We start from the raw sequence: 21,755 nt of genomic DNA, 5'->3' as shown, positions 1-21,755 counted from the left end.
TCTGTCAATGACTTTCGGATGAATTGCAATAGTTTTTACTGTTGCACAGAAAATTTTCAGTAATGTAGAGTTCTTTCTTCATCAAAGGAAATTTAATTTAAATTTGACGATTCGTTGCAAAGATAAAAGAACATGTACAGCGTAATTGCAAACTTTTCTGGATGACTGTACAGGGTTGGTTTGTACTATAAAGAAATATTTCATATGAAGATATGGTTTCTGATTCAGATATTTCAGTAAATAACTAGGTAATATTATGTAGTTTTAAATCATCTCGTGAGCTGTAGCTTCTTAAAAAGATTACATGTATAGATAATACATACTGTACTAGCATAATATTGTATTAAAATAACATCTTAAAAATCCCATGCAATATTGTCCCCACGCTCAAAAATGTTACTGTTTAGAAATACGATTCTTTTCCTTAATATTTTCTGAATGAATGCACCAATATCAATACCCTTCTGTAATTTAAAACTTAATTTGTTTTGTTTTGGGGTAGAGAAGTTTTGTGTATTTGGGTATTCATTCGCAAGTAATTGAGAAAGGAAATTCAATCAAAGGAATATTACTTTTTTTTCTCGACTGTAAAAGATTTCTCTCTTTCTGCCTGGATTCACAGCTGTATATACTTTTATATGTAACAATTAACTATGTAACTAAAATTAAAAAAAAAAAAACCCATTGAAATAATCATTAAACTAAAATGAAAACAGCATAACACTGAGATAACATTTAAATATCAATGTTATAATGATTGTCTTGACAATAAAACATTAACAAAATATATGGCAAAGTAATTACTATGGCATTAGTGTTATTATATATAATTTTCTAGATGGAAATATTAAGAAAGAATTGTTCAAAACACTATATTTTTGACATCAAAGTCGAACTCTGTTTAAAATAGCAAGTATTAACCTTTTTATTATTAACAATAATTTACTGGCTATGTATCCAACTGTACTACAGAAATATTTCATTTCTGCGTGTTTTGTCTCCAAACAACTTTTCAAGATCATATTGGCTTCTATTATTGTGATTACTACTAATTTTCCGTTTTCATTAATATGTTTGCCAGATGTGAATTCATTATTTGAAAGGACATATTTTGCGTTTATATAACATTGGAAACAAAGTTACTAATCTTGTAACTTCTAATAAAAATAATAAGACTTTTAAAAGTAATAAACTTTGAACAAGTACTCAGCACATAAAACATCAAGATAAAAAAAAATTGTACTATTTTTAGATTATATGTATGCTTAGCGTTTATGTAGGCTACAGCCAGCGACAAAAGTTCTTTCCGTTTGCTAAAATTTATTTTGAGAATAACAGTGATATAACTCGAACGTACAACGGTGCTATGGGTGGAACATGCAGAAAATTGCATTCTTTTTAATTTACTGAAAATTGTACTGAAACTGTCCTTCCATTAAACGAAAAGAACTTTTGTCACTGACTGTACATTCCACTTTCCTATATTGTTTCATAGATAATGGAATAACTTCCAAGTGCATCTAATCTTACTCACCGAACTATTTTGGAGAGTGAAACAAGAAAAACAAACAAACAAACAAACAAACAAACTCACTCACTCACTCACTCACTCACTCACTCTCTCTCTCTCTCTCTCTCTCTCTCTGTAAAATTTCCAGTATTGTTACCACTTTCTCCTACTGTTGTGACATGCGAAATGTGCTTACATATAATCTGAATCCAAATATGCTATTTCAAGCACTTGTGTATAAATTCTGATAGAGTTCGGAAATCCATATACGACTGCAATTTATAGAATAACTAACCAGCTAACAAACACGGTGGGTACAGGATACACATATAAAGTCTGTAAATATTATACATTAAATGTTTAGCAACACCTTCTCTTTTTAGTCTACCCGACTGCAAAATAAATTCTCCTCTTCACCCAAATCATTAAGAAAGAAAATACCTTTTTTTTTTTCAAAAAAAAAAAAAAAAATCCTGTTGTGTACCGTTATTTTTATTAAGTACACTAATATTTAAAATTTAAGTTCGGTTTTATACGCTAAACACATAATTCGAATTTAATATTCGAATACTAACAATATGGCAAGACAAACACGTAGTTTGTTTTATATATTTTATACGCTAAATAAAAAAATGTTAAATATTATTACAAACTGGCACAAAAAAAAACATATTCACGGAATCTGTTTCAGATAAAATCTGATTAAGTAATGGATCCATTTCTATTATACAGAGAACAGTTCATTGTGAAATATGACATAATTTTGAGCTGTATATATATATATATATATACACACACTGTATCTACTGCCACGATAGATACGAAGTGTATTTATTTATTCGGAAATAAATTTGCTTTTGTTTTAAAGAATAACTAACTACACAACCTATTTATTACATTTAAAAAAGCATCAAAATAAAACACTTCTCAACAGAACATTTATACAATATAATAAACCTTCTACAAATACAACAAACTGTATTTTCTCATGGAATGTTAATGACAAAAGGCACATATTTTTGTTTTTCTAATGGCAGATTTGAACTGACTAGTAATTAAACATGTAGTTTGCATAGATTTAGTACTATCCGTGCTACTAATTTATCCATAAATGTTGGCGGATCTCTTTGTATATAGAGTTTGATCTTCGTTTTCACTGTTTCTGACATCTGCCTCTGGTGGAATATTTGAAACCAACACACCATGAGAAGAATGACCTGAAAATTTTAAATTTTAAGATTTTAACAAAAGTGAACATTACATTCAAACGAACAATGTATAAAAAAAATCAAGAGCTCTTAGGGAATACTTTATCCTTAAAAAAAGTTGAAAAAAATAAATATACCGCGTAAATATACTGCATAGAAATGAAAATATACTGCGCGTGCAAAATTGGCACACATACACACCTTCCATGGTACATGTACTTGTAGGACTAATTGTTTTAAAATTTTTACATTTGTTTGGAGCCAATATTTAATACCTTAAATACGACATGAGTACGTTCTAGTGTAAGCAGAGAAACTGATTTCCACAGACAGCAATATGATGCTCAATCCTGAACGGTGCTTCTTAATAACTTTAGGTAATAAGTTATAGTATTATTAATAATTATCTTTACATATTAAAGTTATCTCTATTATTATTATTATTATTATTATTATTATTATTAAACATGTTTTTAAAATGTAATTAATGTTACACAACAGAGGAGTATTATGTGCTATGTCTCTCTAGAGTCCAGATTCTACATTTCTCCATTCCCGAACACAGTGGCCATCGTAATTCCATTTTAAATTGCACGTTCCATATTAGTAATTTTGAAGCATTTCAATTAAACTCTCCAACTTTTCTTCGACAAATTGGAAACCCACCTGCATTTATAATCTTTCTGGTAACTATGAAGTATGATTAACTCAGTTCAAACGTTCTTTCTATTTCTACTACATATTCCATTTCTTTAGTTTATTATTAGGACAAGTGACCATTCTTCTCATAAGAAGAATGAGGTTTACGGAAAATATTTGAAAAATATATAGAAACCTTTTCTGGTACCAAGATATTCATGCATGTTCAATTTTACTGGAGTTACGTAAATCTCTCGCACAATCGCTTACAAATAAAGATCACAACAAATGAGTTTCTAGCATTCTAAATGGTGGATTTACATCAATTCACACAAATGGTTAGGTAAAATATTTAGTCCATCCACATTTCTTCCGAATAGCACTTTCTCAGAGTTGCCCCTAAATGTGTTTCGTTACAGTTGCAAAGACTGAAGCGATTTTTAATAATAAAAAAGCAGGGATTTTTGAGCAAAATGTGAAAGTAAGATCACTCGTATACATCCTTTCTACATATGCTTACATATCTAGACTTTTTTTTTTTAAAAAAAAAAAAAAAAAAAAAACAAATGTTAGGTAATTCCGCAACTTGCATAATGTTTACTAACTATGCTTGCCCAAAAGTTATAAATTTTGGTTACTTCTCTTTCTGGAAGTACACGACGATCTTCGAACTCTTTTATTTTTTATCCGTTCGAAAAAAAAAAAAAAAAAACCTGGGATTTGCTTACTTTGTAGTGTCTCTACTCATCTCAGTGAAGTACAGCTGCAGAAGTGAATGTTTGACGTAAGTTAACTTAAACTGTTTTCTAAAACAGGATTGGTCAATGATAATTTTGAAAAGACATGTTCTGTGGCCTTCTGATACAACTTACTCATTCTATGCAAGAAAACTGATTGTTTCAGTTTAAATTATGTCTAGAACTTTTCGTGTTTTTTTGATTCTATACTTCCAGTAGAGTATTACTTAACTCTCGATATGACCTTGAAAATTTTGTCCAAATAAATTCTTCGGAAGACTTTGAACTAAACTCACTAACGCTAACGATGCGACTTCACAAACTCTCGACAAGGATGCAAGCTTCATGTACTACATAAACTAGTGGCTTTTCTTTCTCAAACAACTTTGAGAACTTCTCAAATGGTAATGCAATTAAAAAATACAACTGGCTAACAGTTCTTAAAGGAGAATTTTTTTACACGCTGTAGAATCCATTTACACCGATCATTTTTTCCCCAACATTTGGTTTCGTTGTGGAAGCTCTGAAATTGATATATATATATATATATATATATATATATATATATATATATATATATATATACTGTTGCTCACTGAGTTACAATCCTTTCAGCAGCTGGGATCAACCATCAAATTTCAACAAAACTGAAGTGTTAACTTCATGACGTATTACTTGAGTATACTTATTTCTGATTGAAAAGTTTATTGGGAACATTCGTACAAAATCTCAACTTCTTACGCCAAGAAGTTTTTGGAGATCTAGTGAACAGTGAGAAATGGATCAAATCTTTAAGGCTTAAATAATGCAAAAACGTCATCTTATCTACAACCATGGTTCAAGGAGAACATTTGTATTGAACTTCTTCAAGTTTGTACATCCAACAGTTTCGGAGATCCAACGATAAGTGAATGAATCAGTGGATTCTCTTTCACATTATTTCTTAGATAGACTATTTACCACATTATCTCTTACATAGATTATTTACCACGTTATCTAACCTGCACTTTTTTAAAGTTGCTTTCCTTTTTTACTTCACACTTATCCTATCTGAAGAACTCTCCTAATAAATAACTTTCCCTTCAGGAATTGATCTCGTTTCGATTTTTTATGGGGTAACACATAAATTTATGATTTTTTTACATGACTAATTACTTTTCTTCATTTCTATTTGCCTCATAACAATCAAAAACTCAATTTGGAATGATAAGAAAGTTACTTTATGGTAATTAAAAAGAAGATTACTACGGTAGAAGTATATTTGATAGTGTATTGCTTTCAACGATTCAAAAACTCTTAACTTTAACACATATTGTTGTTGTTCTTTGAAGTTTGACGTCAATTTTCAGCATCGAGACCACATGAGACCTACAGCTTAAGGTGGAATCCGAACCACCATAATGTTCAAAAAACAACGCTCTCTCACGGCAATTGAACCGGGATCTCATGCATTACAAATGTGCACGCGCTAGCCGCTGCACCAGGACGGAGGGCTAGTTTAATAAGTTATACGAACTTATGTGTGATTAATTTTACTTTGCATTAAACAACGTCATTATATGTTAGTAGCGTCATATTTTTGCAAATAAAATTAATATTTCTTTTTTCTTCACTACATAGGTTTTTGAAACGGAACAGGCACTACGTTGGCTATAACTTCAGATGCATTCTAAACGATCTTATAGTTTCAAAAGCAAATGCTGGCAGCATTTCTTTGATATTCAAGTACCTCAGGTACAAAATATTTTTTGTACTGCAGAGCATATTACACTAATTTCACTTTCTTTTATTGTACCATAGTTGTGCCTGTGAACAGCGGAACAAATCTGTCTTCAACATTGGAGGGGACGGGTAAGACCGTTCCTATAATCTATTATTTTTATTTATTTATTTATTTATTTTTTTGGCGATGTTCAAAATATTTATGAAGTTGGAAAACAATGTTGTGGAGAATCAGAGTTGTCTTCAACGTTGGGAGGCAGGCAGATTTGAGGCTTATTCTGGGGACATCAATTTCATCTCACGTTCCTTTATGGCAATCAGACAAAAATCATAAAATTTCTCCCCCAAAAGACATTTCAAATCGGATTATTGGGGAGAACAATCCCTCTCAGCCCCCCCCCCCCCGGCATTTGCGCCAGTGTCTGTGAACAAATAAAAAAAGAAGTATATTTCTTATATGAGCTCAATCAATTAACAGTTAGAAACCTCGTCACATTGCGAATAAACTCGGTCAGGAATAAAAATAAAATTCCTTACGATTTTCGATTTAAAGACTTTTTTTCATACTCATAAAAGGAAAACAAGATTTGTGTACTTTTTTTTCCTTGTTTAGTTTATTTAAATATAGATAAAATAAGCATGTAGAGATTGTTTCAAAAATAATACGAGTGATGATCCACTGTTAATTTCAAATGTAGCCTTCGATATGTACTGGTGTAGGAATATACATTAAATATAATTTTCATCTATTTCAACTTATCTCAATAAGCGTTCTGTCACCATTTACGAAATACTGATTTATTCACACGTTTACATAATAAGAAACTTCTACGTAACTGTTCAATACGCATGTATTACATGTAGTTTTTATTATTCAAATAAATACAGAACTATATTTACAGGATGAAAGCTACAACTGTAAAATGCCGTAAAACATCTGTAGAATAATTACTGTCTTCAAAGAAATTGTAATGCTCTGCTACCAATAGTATCACATTTAGCAAACTTTTTCTTTGTTTATTATATTATTATTATTATTATTATTATTATGGTTTTTACATAGGTTACATAGGTATATGGTTATCATTCATATGGTTATATTCTCTTCTCTTCTTATATCGTCATATTCAAGCATTTTTTTTTAACAAATGAATATGGATATTTTTATTTTATTTATTCATATCATGTCGTTACTTAACTTCAACCCTTTTTCTACATGTAGATTTGAAAACTATAATCTGCTATCTGCTAAAGCTATCACTCAACTTTGTTTACGTACATCTTGTCAGAGATAAAACTTGGATATAAGACTATGACGTATGTAACCTCCTTTCCATAATAGCTGTTCAACGTATCCATAATAGCTGGTAATTTAATTTCAATTCACAAACATTAATATTCTTGTAGATTAAAACGTAAAAATTAGAATCTGACGTTTCCATAACGACTGTTTCTTCCTTATGTTTCACACTCTAAGCAATTTTAATTGGTTTCTGTAACTTCTTTAGTTTTGTTTTCAGCTCACTGTCAAGATTGTGCGGTGAAGGGGGTGCTGCAGTTCTTTTCAATAAACATTCCTTACCTGTGATTGATTTTCTATTTTTACGGAACTTCACATTTTGTTTCCACTGCTTTTCAATATGAACCCTTTTCAAACCAACTGGTATCCAACTGAAGTTGCTTATAATGTTTAATGATTTTGTGTCATTATTAATTGTTGTGAATTCATAACTATTTTCTTCAGACTTAGAATAGCATGCAGTTGTTATATTTGATGGTGCACATGTGAAAAGTTCATTATCTGCAATTGTTCGTTCAGTCTGTGTGTCTTCCTCTGCAATACAATGTAAAGAATTTCTTGCTGAATGTAACATATTGGTATACTTTGTTAACAATACATGTAAATGAAGGTGATAATGTATGTGCTGAATTAGAATATAAAGTAAAAATATTTTACTGGACTAATGGATATATGATAAAGTAAAGCAACATAAATGAAGTAATTGACGTATATGGAATATAATATCAGTTTGTTACTCTTAGTTCTACAAATTTTGAAGGTATACACTCTTGATATAAGTAAATAGACACACGAAAAATCAGCCGTGGCCACTGTTACATATCAATGCACACAATGAACCATTTCTGACGCTGAGTTAGTATTTGGTGGAGCCTCTTTTAGCAACACGTGAAGCTTCAACCCTACGTGGCATGTATCTAATAGATGCCGTCCTATAGAAGGCGGCACCATTCGTCACAAAGTGCCTAAAGTAACAGTTGTTTGTTTGAGGGGTCTGCATATCTGTGCAATTTTAATTGTAGGAGATGGCAAATATTTCCTAAAAGATCCGAGCCACGACAAAGTGTTAACCTCATTTTGTCTCTTTCAGCGGGTGGTCGGCTTTGCCTTATTACATGATGTCCCGGCATTCTAGAAGTGGTTGGCATCCAGCGACAGTTCGCCTTGTATTTGGTAGCACTGATGTGCCTATTGCAAAAAATGAGGTACAACCTTTTCAAACTGCAACCCACATTATGCTAATTAAGGACGCTGTATTTCACCGCATGGTAGTTGAATTGTGGTGAATCGTGGTCTGTTGCTCGCTTCCACATTCACTGTCACCTGCTGCTCGAGAACTGGTAAAATTGGCTTTTATCGGAAAACGTAACACTGTTCCGAAAGTAGTGTTGTTGAACATAGAGGTGGTTCGATTTTGTCTCTATGTTATTTGTTGTGGTTTTGTACGTAGAAACTTCCTTTAGCACATTTCTGAACTATGCAAATACCACCGAACGATCATACAGATCTGTCAACCTCGGCTGCGAAGTCATTAGCAGATTTGGGAGGCTGATTCCTACACTTATAGTGTCTACAATTTTCAAAATGAATTAATTCGCGGTTTACTCGATTTTGAGCCTACGCAGGTCTTTTCGCCTCGTTCGAATTGCACTAAAAGTATGCGAACAGTTGCTAACATAATACTGATGGTGTGTTGACTTCCACCATGCTCTCAGTCCCAAATTATGCAATCTTGGATAACTCCTTTAGCTCTTCACAGTCATGTCGGCATGCCATGGTTCCACTTCTTGTAGTGCAAGAGCACAACACTAACTTACGTCATACTCATCAGCCATTCACGAAATCGTGTCCCTAAGCAGGCGTCAGAGTAATGTAGATATCAGTTACCTTTTCTCTTTTACAAGGATGTATTATATCACCTCATGTCGAATATTAGCATTTATGTGTATATTTATTTGAAAGCTATAATATGTTGGGAAATTTTCGAAAATTCAATTTAAAATGAACCGGAAGACACAACCAACCATCGGTGAGAGTGTTGCAAAGACTGAAAGTTAAAGTGTAATATCACTTTGTTTCGTGACATACTCACACACAAAACACACAATGAACTAACAAATAGCATCATCCTATTTAGGATCTTGCGGATACAGTAGGATTTTTCCATAATAGATTCACTCAAACAAGATTATCTCTAACTTTACAATAACGCTTCCTAAAAGATCTATCTTGACTGTGCTATGTTTCCTCGAAGTTTTATTTTCCCTCAGCTATAAGTCAAACAAAAACCAAGCTGATGTTGCCTTTTCCCCACTCCGACTTCTTATCTTATTATCATGAATAGAATTATTTGCATCATTGCATAATAATTGTGCTATTGTAAGTTTTTGTTTAACATGTAGATTTGAAATTGGTGATAACCTGACACAGTGACATTATTTGGAAGAAAGAAAAAAAAACTTCATCTTGAGTTGATAAAACTGTTAATCTAGTTGTATTGCAGTCAAATAATGTCCGCCTATTGATAATTGCAAGCTACGAAATTTCAGCGTCTTGTATTTATTAGTTTATGAAAGTTACAAACGCGTATCAAGATCAATAAGTCCACCCTTTATAAATGTTGTATGTTAAATCAAAGCTCTTTATCCGAACTAATGGTGCATTCACTCCTACTCCCTCTTAAACCAAACTTTCAATCTGTGGTGTGTAACTTGAATATAACGTGTTCTATTTTTTACTTATTACAACATATATCTCTATAAAAATTACTATTTTTTTTTTTTTAAATATTGTTTTATGATGTACTAACTACAAGAGAAAGCATATTAAAACTCACTACTTGCAAATATTCTAAATTGAAATTGTCTCAGCAATTCTCAACTTTTCATTTTATTTCTTTGAAAAAATATCTATCCACATTTTATTATTACCTTTCTAGCCGTTCTAACTTAAAACGAAATATTTTCACACTATTTACAATTCAAAGCTACAAATCTCTATTTTACATAAAGGAATTAATTGATTTCCTCTTAAAAAAAAAAAAAAAAAAAAAAAAAATTTAAAAAGTGCTTCTTCAAGTTATCAAAGTCTACAATAAACGCAAAAATAACATTAACTCACCAATCTTTTATCATCGTGATTTTTGTAAGATATGTAGTGATTATTTTACTTTACGAAGCAATGAATGTAATTCTTCTAAATCTTCCCATAGTGTTCAATTGACGTACTGAGAATACAGCCAAATAGTGCCTTAAGTTATACAATTATGCGAAGAGACCTACGCAATATATGTCTGGTTCGGGTTCGTAATCCATCTTATAAAGGAAAGAAAGAGAAAATACAAAAATGCAAAACTTTCGAAAACCATTTCGCTTCAAAGCACACATCATAATCGAATTATTAGGCTTTTGCCTTCTATGATTTATTGTATGCGTTGCATTGCCTGTACAAACGACCGTTAAGTAGAATAAAATATGACGATATAAAAAAAAAAAAAAAACACTGTACACCAATTTCTGAGACACTTGAAAATATCCACGAGAGGACAAATATTTTCTTTCTTCATACTCACTTTATGTCTTAATTATTATTTATAATGTCCCAAGTACACTGCAAACACACTTTATAGAATTATTTCTTCGCTATACATTTATTTAGCTGTATAAGTAAATGGAAATTTATTATACAGGGTGGTCGTGCATGAATGTCGGAAAATTCGTGAGATGAATCTACAGGTAAAAACAAGCAAAAAATGTCATATGAATATTGGGTGAATGCGGCTTCGTTTGGACGCTAGAGGCGTCTGAAATGTCACCTTCCGAGGCGGCAATTTGCAATATCTCAAGAACGGAGAGAAATACGAATGTCGGGTCAAAACATATCAAAGGAAACCCCATCCGAAGAATCCAATTATGCATAAGTGGTGGCGAAACAGTGGCGGCGCTAGAGGGGGGCACAAAGAAAGTGAATGAAATATGGAGAAAAATGAACAATTTATACTGAAAAATTGTAGGGGGGGGATGTTGCTTGGAATATGCAACAACAAATGTTATTGAACAAAGGCAACAGCGGCTAGTCTGTAGGGACTTTATGAGAGGCGGATTGTAGGAATACAGTATCTTTGTAATGGTGAGAAATAGGAATGTCGGGTCAAAAGATATCAAAGGAAATGCCATCCGAAGAATCCAATTATGTATAAGTGATGGCGAAACAGTGGCGGCGCCAGGGGAAGCATAAAGAAAGTGAATGAAATGCGGAGAAAGGTAAACAATTTACACTGACAAACTGTAGGAACGGATGTTATATGGAACATGCAGCAACAAATGTTAATGAACAAAGGCAACAATGGCTACGCTGTAGGGACACTATGAGAGGTGGAATGTTGAAATACAGTATCATTTTAACGGAGAGAAATAGAAATGTCGGGTGAAAAGATATCAAAGGAAATTCTATCCGAAGAATCCAATTATGCACACGTACTGCGGAACAGTGGCGGCGCATGGGAGCTGCAAAGAAACTGTTAAATACTCTTAATGACGAAACGTGCAGATCGTAAAAAACACGTATGGAAGATGAGACCCAGTGTACTGTAAAAACAAGAGGTATTGTACTTACCATGGTCAACATAATGCCATTCTATAGCAGCTGTTCAATATGTCCTCCTTGTTCTTCGAGACAGACAGTTACACGATGGCGTAAGGATTGTCTGACTGGTGCCAATATCGCTGGCGTTTGCCGTAATGTGGCAAATGCAGCACATACACGCTGGCGAAGATCTTCAACATCATGCAGGGGCCGTGTATACACGAGACTCTTCACGTAACCCCACAGGAAAAAATCTAGGGGATTCAGGTCGGGTGAACGTGGGGGCCATGCTTGTCTTCCACCACGACCTATCCACCTGCGTGGAAATGTTTTGTTCAGATATGCACGAATGGTGTGACATGAGTGGGCAGGGGCGCCTTCATGCATAAACCACATACACTGTCGTGTCCTCAGTGGCAAATCTTCAAGCAGAATAGGTAGGTTCTGAGTCAGAAACTGGAGATACGATATTGCGTTCAATCGCTGTGGTAAGAAATGTGGTCCCACAACGTTGTCGCCAATAATACCAGCCCACACATGCAATTGGAAACGCTGTTGATGCTTCGTCTCTACAATTGCATGCGGGTTGTTGAGTGCCCATCGATGGTCATTGTGGAAATTTGTGATGCCATCCCGTGTGAATAATGCCTCATCTGAGAACAATACCTGTGTTAGAAAGGCTGGTGATACACGGCAGCGGCGGTATAACCAATGACAGAAACGTCGTCGGGTTTCATAGTCACCATCGTATAACGCATGCGTTCGTTGTACGTGGTATGGTCTGAGATTATTACTATGCAAGATGCTTAGCACGATTTGATGCGAAACGTGTTCCTGCCTTGCTATTCGTCGGGTACTAATACTCGGGTTCCGGGTCACATGTCGGAGTACCCTCTCTTCCAGGGGGGGGGGGATGTTCGAACGCGTCGTCGTCTCGGAATGTCTGTGTTGGGAAGGAATGACCCAGTGTCCCGCAATCGCTGATGAATACGAATAAACATCCCCGGTGCTGGAATTTGTCGATCTGAGTAGCGTTCCGCATATAACCTACGTGCTTCTTCTGCATTACCTTCCGCTAAGCCGTACATCAAATGCATATCTGCCATTTCGGCGTTAGTGTATAACACCCTATTCATTGTGGTGCATTACACATAGCGCTTGTCAACATCAACATTGTTTCACACGACACAAAGTAAACCACATTCACATACACATGGATTACTGCCCTGCCTGTAGAGTGTAGCACTAAAACGCTTGTGCTGTTACTGTCATTGCCCCATTCAGTACGAATGAACTGTGCGCTGTCCTCTGCACCTTCGACGCGAACGCTCTCGTTACCCACGCTTTCACTACTCCTATAACTAACTCTACTACGCGACGCTCTGCACGCCCCCTTGTTCCACCTACTGTAGCTATGCGCCCTCTGTCATCGGACATGTATCATACAGTACACTTAGAGTTGTATTCCTTGTTTCCTGATTGCTTTCAAATAGTTGTGTTTTCACCAATTTCAACTTTTCTCCATGTTTCATTCACTTTTTTTGTGCTTCCCCTGGCGCCGCCACTGTTTCGCCATCACTTATACATAATTGGATTCTTCGGATGGCATTTCCTTTGATATCTTATGACCCGACATTCCTATTTCTCACCATTACAAACATACTGTATTCCTACAATCCGCCTCCCATAAAGTCCCTACAGACTAGCCGTTATTGCCTTTGTTCATTAACATTTGTTGTTGCATATTCCAAGTAACACCCCCTCCTACAATTTTTCAGTGTAAATTGTTCATTTTTCTCCATGTTTCATTCACTTTCTTTGTGCCCCCCTCTAGCACCGCCACTGTTTCGCCACCACTTATGCATAATTGGATTCTTCGGATGGGGTTTCCTTTGATATGTTTTGACCCGACATTCGTATTTCTCTCCGTTCTTGAGATATTGCAAATTGCCGCCTCGGAAGGTGACATTTCAGACGCCTCTAGCATCCAAACGAAGCCGCATTCACCCAATGTTCATATGACATTTTTTGCTTGTTTTTACCTGTAGATTCATCTCACGAATTTTCCGACGTTCATGCACGACCACCCTGTATATACAGATAAATACAGTTATCCACTACTATGTATCTGATTTAATATGCTATAGATCTGTCATTAATGAAGTCACATGGTTATTTTTAACTGATAATGTACTATGGTTCTTGGTATTTCATATTTCAACGTGGGCACCAGCATTAGTAACACACCGTTGCAAACGGAGTCCAACATTTGTGATGGACTCTGTGTTGTGATGATGTTGCAGCATAAAATCAATGCAAAATGGGGAATGTGCCCTCATGCATAAAGCGCACATCGCTCCAGGTTGCAACAATAGCATGAACTCATGTTTCTAGCATGTGCACATATATCGCTGCATTCACTGTTTCACGAAGAACCGTTCGGATTAAGAAGAGTACGGTTACTACACCACACAGTCAACGAAAGACTGACTGTTATTTTTCGATTTTGGGACAGGGACTGTCTGAACTAGGAGCGCAGTAATGACAGTTATGGCGATTTACGAGTCCACCCATATGGAACACACAGCTTCGTCTGACCAGGAAACCGCATGATTTAGACACTTTGGAAGCAATGATTAGCAGGAGTGTACATCCGTGCCAAGCGATATATTCCAACGGTCTATCACGAAAGTTGGACTCCACTTGCAACGGTGAGTTACTAATGTTGATGCCCACGTTGAAATGTGAAATGGCAAGGTTCATAGTACATTATAAAAATTGAAAGCAAGCGTGTAACTTCTTAATGACAGATCTATATTGTACAACAAGTAAGGATATAATAGTGTATCACCTGGTGTATATATACGTATTAAACTAAATCTGGATGAAGAGAATTTGGTTAAGAATTGTGATAGTACCATCAACAATTTCACTCAAAAATTTAAGTTACCTTGAAGTCTATCACATCTTACTTTTTCGAGAAGAGGTAAATATTCAAAGATATTCTCTTTGGAGCAACTAGAAATGGGAAAATCTGAAATGCCCATTTTCTCATTTATATTCTGTGAGTGCTTACTTGTCAGTGAATATTCATCGCTGTTTGCTTTCTCAATTCTTCTTCTTATTATTTTATGTATTCCAGTTTTTGACAAATTATTTATCTGGATATCTATATAGTGATCATACCTTATTTTCGTATAAAGAAGTTATAATTTCTGTACATTTAATCTTGAGTACTAAGTAGTGGTTTATCGACGATATTGTTTCTCCGTATATTACGACTGATGAAGCGAATAATAAAATTCTTGAAAAATTTTTAAAGGATAAATGTCTAGTAAGATCAGTTTTGTTATTAAGTTAATGATAGTGTACCAGATATTCTCCTTGTAAAATATTAAGTACTTACTACTTTTTAATGACTTATGCAAAGACGACGGTTGAGAACGACTGAAAGAACCAGACGAAACATTCTTTAGTGATTCGTCCCCAGTAAATTTCTTGGAGGAATTTGAAGAAAACGAATACACATTCTTCTCTCGTTGACCACTTTGGTGTTGTAAGGAATGGACCTGAGAAAAACAAATGATAAACAAAATAATATGTTTCCTTCTATACAAAGGTAATAAAAACTATAAACTTCGAGAGGTATTTTCTTATTATCACATGAATGAAAAACAGAATAACCATGTTGAAAAAAGCTTCTTTCAGGCATGGTAAAATACAGTATTTCGAAAGCTTTAACTTGACAACAATGGATGTATCCACGTTTATAGCCAAAGGGAAATTTCGCTGCTGAAAAGGCAAATTAGTTATACGATGCAATGCTATAGAGTTAGGTTAGGTTTAGTTAACAGTTTGAATGGCAATTGTTTCAAAATGGCACTTCTCGAAATGTTCAAAATTGGAGCTGCGAAGTATGATCAAATTTTTATGGTAAAAAGGACAGAAATCACCTGAAATCAATCGTGAGTTGTGAAACATTGGCTACCAAGTGCACGAAATTCACAAACGTGTGTAACTGATGGAGTGGTGTGCGAGATGTTTATGATCGGGAACAAGTAATGACTGGCGATACATTCTTCGGCATTATCACACACAATGCAATATTAACATGCGTTACTAACACGAAAATATCACGTCCATGGGTTTTCTCGATGTTTTCCCGTTTCCTCTCATGTTATCACTCCACTATTGTTTCATAATCATTCGTCTTCTTTAGCTTAAATGACCTTATCGTGGGACGTCAAGTTAAAGATTTCGTATAATTTTTTACACATGCTCGGCCAATACTGCGACTGATCGATTTCCAATAAGATCTGTGAACCATAGAAATCATGTTTCCATCTTTGTTATGTCATGTAACAGTGTTCAAAGTCCCCACGCCTGCTATTTTGTGAAGTAATACTACAAGAAAGGGAGAACTGAAAATCTCATGCCCTATTTCGTTCAGCATTTCCTCTACTACATAGTTGCTTAGGTAATTCTGAATTCTACTGGAAGTTCTAGCAAACATAGTTGCGTTCAACAAATGGTTTGAAACTTTCAATAATATTTTACAAACAAATTCAGTAGATGAATGTAGTTGCTTCTGTTCACTGACTCGCTACCATCTCCATGTCTTCTATATTCAAATTTCTTTTTTGTTAAATAAAACTTCTAGCACTAATCAGACGTTCTTACATTTTTATTATCTCATAGCGTTGCATTCGACCACCAATCATCGAAATGAAATCTTTAAGTTTTACGTTCCACGGTCATGGCAACTAGGCTAAAGAGACGGTGACGATGAGGAATGAATGAAATGGTGGAATGAAGAAAGTAGGAGGAAAGGGAGAACTCCGAGAAAACCCACGCACATGGTGTTTGTCCACCACAAAGCGCGAGTTGGGATCGAATCAAGGACCCCATGCACCAGAGGTGAACGCTCTACCACTGAGCCACCGCGGCTCCATTAATCGTCGAGTAAATATCAAATGTCTTTACGCAATATTTCGATGAAGATGTTTTTTGGTGTTATTCATGACACACAACTATTTACATAAAAAATGATCACTGAATTCTGAGCCTACCCAAACGTCTTTTCAAAACATGACTAATATGGCAATTTATCACTTAATGAACAACCAATTAATCGTTTCGTAGAATTATGGTGACTACTTAGAAAATACCTAGTGGAAGATTTTGTTTTTGTTTTAAATTCTGTAAGGTAAGGGGGATAAGGCAATTTGAAATTAACTGTACACTATCATAAAATTCAGAGAACCAAAAGAACACAATTTCACTTGATCTATCATACACTGGCTGGTTCATTGCTGTTTAACAAGAAATTTCTGAGTTCCTGTAAAGTTTCGTTTGACTGTTCGTAGAGAATTGGAGTTTCTGACGCGCTTGAAGAGTTCGTTCCAAGTATTAATGGAATGATTATAAGTATTCTAATTACTGACAAGTCATTGCCGCAAAACTGAGAAGCATGTATGTTAGTTTGTGGTGGACATCATCATGTCTGTGGGTTCTTCTGTTTCCTCCTACATTTTCAGTCCATTATTTCTTTTGTAATCATTTCTTTCATTGATCATCCGTCTCCTTTAGCCTAACGGCATAATTGTGAGGAGGTATATATATATTTATTTTTATCTTCTTCCTTCCCTATCCCTCTCACTATCTTCTATACTTCTTATTACATCCCAGATAAGACAATATTTTCTCAAATAATGTCTTAAAATTAATTTCTTTCCCTCTTTTCACTAAATATGCACAAAATATTATTTTTCTTTGTCTAAAGGTTTTTCTCGTCATTATATTCTTCCTTTTACTATTTCCGATTCACATTTCAGCCATTTACTTAGATACAGAAAACTAGTCTTTTTTTTTTTTCCTTCAACTTCCATATTGGCACAATTCGTAAAATTAACTAACCCTATGGGCTATGAAACCAGGAAGTTCAATGCCACGCTCAGAGAAGCACGGACATTGACATCTGTCCTTAGCCAACCACATCCAGTTTCTACTTACAAGGAGACTTACGGAAGCGTAACTCACCGATTTGAATGAAACTTTGCCTACTTGTAGAACATCAAAAAATAATGGACACTTATTTTTTTTATTTCGGCAATGATGCGGGTTTAAGGGTAGAAATCACCCTTTGAACGTTAGGGGTGATCTTCATACATAGACAGAAAGCAATCATTTAATACAGACGAAAACATACTGCCAGGAGGGTTTTGGGACACCTCTCACTATCATGATACATTATCCTCTACATCGACTACAAATGCGTTTGAAGACCTACTTTTCAATAAAGGGCAAACTTTCGAGAACTGTAGTCAACGCTGGTTCAAATAGTGTGCAATGTAAAGTAAATTATAAAATTTTAAACAATGCACATATTTCTGACAAATAACTACCATCTTACAGCTACCTTTACTTACATGTTTAACTCAACTCCCACTTAATTTTTCCCTAAAGACATGAAATACTCTTCAGATAGCACATTCGAAATTTTCAGGTAGCATACACTGAATACACTTAAACATCAAGAGGTAAACACTTTTATCTGGAGTTCAAAAAGAGAAAAAGGAAAAAAGAAAGAAAAACATGTCATTAACAAGAAAATAAAAACTAGCACACAACAAAGAAGAAATGTTGTGTTGAAGCAAATGTTAAAACAACACACTTTGACTATCATTTCGGTGTCATTTCAACACCAAGGGCATATCCTTCGAATTACAGCATAATTATCTAGTAGCTGCCGCGAAAATTTGTATTAATTTTTATTTACTTATTTATTTATTTTTTGCTATGAGCAAAGCTCTATGTGGTATATTTGATACTTATATCATGTAACGATCAATGTGTTATACAGAGGTTGATTCACTTACATTGAGCCGAATTTAAATGTGCCACTTACCTACAAAATGCCGTGTTTCTATCATCGGTTATGTTCGATCTGGAGGCACTACTGACTATTGCTCGGCATCAGAATCTCCATTACAGGAGACTGCGTTTCAGCTGGACGATGGGTATTGCATCCCACTCCTCTTTACAGGCTTTCCAGAGGCCAATGATGGTGTGGACTCGACGATGGGATAGGTGCCGCTTGAGAAGTCCGAAAGCACAATAGTCCATTAAGCTGGTATCTGGACTCTTGACAAGGATGTAAGAGAAGGGAATTGCCAAAATTCCAGTTTTCTGTTCTATACGGCCATAGAGTTCCAGCAATGTTTCCACCACGTGGCTAGATGTCTTGTCTTGGTGCAGTTCAATCTGGTTCATTTCTTATCCGTACAACGCTGGGATTTTATGCTGGTACAGGAAACGAGCCTGGTAGTAGGCATCATTGATTTTGAGGTTCGCTCCATCTTTCTGAGATGCAATTTGTCCCTGTATGAGAAACCGACCACAATCATGAATCCTTTTGGGAAACGGTTCTAGCTGCTCGCGTTGGTGTGGCGAGCCCAAGACTCTGTGCCGCATATTTCCGCATAGTAAGATTCATAGTGGCACGAGTTAAACAAAAATTACACACTTTACACATTTCTACGACGCGTGACGCCGTGAACTTATCGTCGGAAAGAGCCACAATGAACCCCTCTGGGAACTGTTCAATTTCGACGGTATCAGATTACGTTCCACCACAGCTCTAATATGTGACTAAAAAGATACTAATGCTTGCCTCGTGGCAATCACACAGTAGTAGGTTACGCATGCGCGGTACAGTTGAACATTGATTTCGGCTCAATTCAAGTGACTCAACCTCTGTATTTCCCGTTAACTCCTCACGAAAATAGTGTTGTGATTGTATGAATTTTCTGACAACATTTATTTGAGCAGAGATGTTGCAATCTGCTTTCCTTATGGGTACAGGAGCATATTTTCATGAAGGATTACAAGAAAAGAAATACGCTGCTAGTTACTTAGTATAGATGTCAAATATACCGCGTAAAATAGCAAAAAGAAATAAATAAAATAAAAACTAATACAAATTCTCACTGTCTGTTACTAGATATTTCTGATATGGTTAGAAGAGTGTTCAAGTAACACCGTCATGGTAACATGTGTGAATTGTTATAACACCACGATTTTTTTTTAATGTATAAACATCGCTGTCACATCACGTGCATTCAAGCATGAAGCGACAAATATGATCAGTAGCTTGACTAATACCGAATAGTCAAGAATGAAACTTGCCTATGGCAATGGCGAAAGTATCATACTTGTATACGCTTGTATGCCAGCATGTTCTATTACAAAATTTAGTAGTAAACCAACAAAATCCACTATGAAGAAATTCTCAGTATTCATGAATGTTCACAGTGATTGTTCGAAATGTGTGATACTTTAATATTGTCATATGGAACAATACGAATCTACAAACCGTGCATACTCAGAAAAAGTTAGAGATTTTCATAAACTTTTCTAATAACATTTACATTTACACGTATGTCAATTGCCTGATTCACTTCAATGGGGGACCCGGGTGGGGATCAAATGTGATTTGGACACCACGTTAAGCTGTATATCCACGTCCCATGTAGTCTTGACTCTGAAAGGAATGCTAAACTTCAATTCAACCCTCTTCAATAACAATTTCCTCATTTTTAACAAGGAACTAATATAGCTGATGCAAGATTCTTTTCTATTAATATGCTTATAAATTTATATTATTATTATTATTTTCATCTGAGCTCACTGTTTCAACAAAATATATATTACTTTAATGATAGGAATCGGAAATTTTTAACGGTTCGATTTTGTAAAAATTTCAGAAGAAAAAGGTTGAATTATATGTGAGGGTAAGTCAATATACAAGTCGTAAAATGGTGTAGAAAGAAATGTAAAGAGTTCAAATAGGGGTTAATTTAGTCACGTAATCGCCATATACATTTAGGCTCCGTCTCAGTATTTTACGAATCCCTCAAACCCAGCAGCCAAGTATGTTCGTGATTGGTGTTACAGTCATACATATCCTATAGACTTCCACCATATCTTCGAACCAGTGACCACCCCAGTAACTCTTCAGCGGTCCGAAAAGATGGAAGTCCGATGGTGCTAAATCTAGTCTGTATAGCAAATAGTGCAGTTGCGTACTTCCTGAGATGTTCTAATGACAAGGTCGTTCTGGTTTCTTTGTGTTGGTCAGTGAGCTTACGGGGAACCATCTTACATATACTTTGTAAAAGTTCAGTTTGTCATGCACAATGCTATACGCTGTTTCATGTGTCTCAACTATAAAGCCACCTAATCGATAATCAGACGTCGATTGGCCCGGATCAAGTCTTCAACTTTCCTTAGGGTAGCATTACTATGGAATTCTGTCGGACGACCACGAGGATCGTTATCATCGATGCCGTTATCATTCACTCATTTCCTCAGCAATTTGCCCTGAGTCCACAGAAATAGAATTACTGCCCGCTGCTCGATACGCTTACACTCATCTCATACACTTACCATTTTACACATTTGAACTCGAATGACCCTCCGCCGCACGAGACACTGACCACTAGTGCCGTCTGCTATTTAACCTACACATAGGATTTTTTTTTTTATAAAATCCAAATATTAAAAATCCTAGTCTCAGCTCTTTCAAGTCATACTACTAAAGTAGTATTTCCAGTTGTCAACATTATTTCATACGGTAAAGTTCCATTATTATATCCTAGTCATTGCAAGACTTTTGTGTACTTTGGTTTGTCCGTGATTTAAGAGCGGGTGCTCAAAGCTGTATTTCTTGAGTGAAAAAAAAAAAAAAAATTACTAAGTTCTACTATTTTCTATTAAATTCCTTAATCGGCACTACATACTAAAATCAAGAACCCAGACGAGAATATTTTTTTATATTTTGTTATTTGCAGTGCTATCTTACACGTTACAAAAAAGACTTGTATTACAAAAGAGAAATACTGATCACCAAGGATTGTACACCATCTAAATATCTGCCTGCTTGTATTGAATATTACCGCTGCGTGTCAAAGAGACACCTTTATTGAATTACTCGGTAATAAGACATAGCTGAATCGGTATTTTTATAGCATTCTACTGCTTTCGAGACTTAGTGA

General features: G+C 35.1%; 1 protein-coding gene across 4 annotated transcripts in view; it reads right to left on the bottom strand.

Annotated features, from left to right (window-relative positions):
• Positions 1–1,968: 1,968 nt before the first annotated feature.
• Nadsyn (NAD synthetase) overlaps positions 1,969–21,755 on the bottom strand; it is an 81,715-nt gene continuing 61,928 nt past the window's right edge. For 2 of the 4 annotated variants that reach the window (XM_081751714.1, XM_081751715.1), the window contains exons 14-16: positions 15,107–15,269; positions 7,399–7,650; positions 1,969–2,727 (exon numbers count right to left, since the gene is read on the bottom strand). In XM_081751714.1, coding sequence (XP_081607840.1) covers positions 2,612–2,727; positions 7,399–7,650; positions 15,107–15,269 — 531 coding nt within the window. In that variant the 3' untranslated portion in view covers positions 1,969–2,611. Of the gene's footprint in view, positions 2,728–7,398; positions 7,651–10,236; positions 10,431–15,106; positions 15,270–21,755 lie in introns of all 4 variants that reach the window. The other 2 variants (XR_014130665.1, XM_081751717.1) reach the window with 2 other exon arrangements.

This window comes from Thermobia domestica, chromosome 3 (genome assembly GCF_964235325.1).
Source record: "Thermobia domestica chromosome 3, izTheDome1.hap1.1, whole genome shotgun sequence".
Classification (NCBI taxonomy): domain Eukaryota; kingdom Metazoa; phylum Arthropoda; class Insecta; order Zygentoma; family Lepismatidae; genus Thermobia; species Thermobia domestica.
Note: the sequence above shows the minus strand (reverse complement) of the source record. Positions and strands in the feature narration are given on the sequence as shown.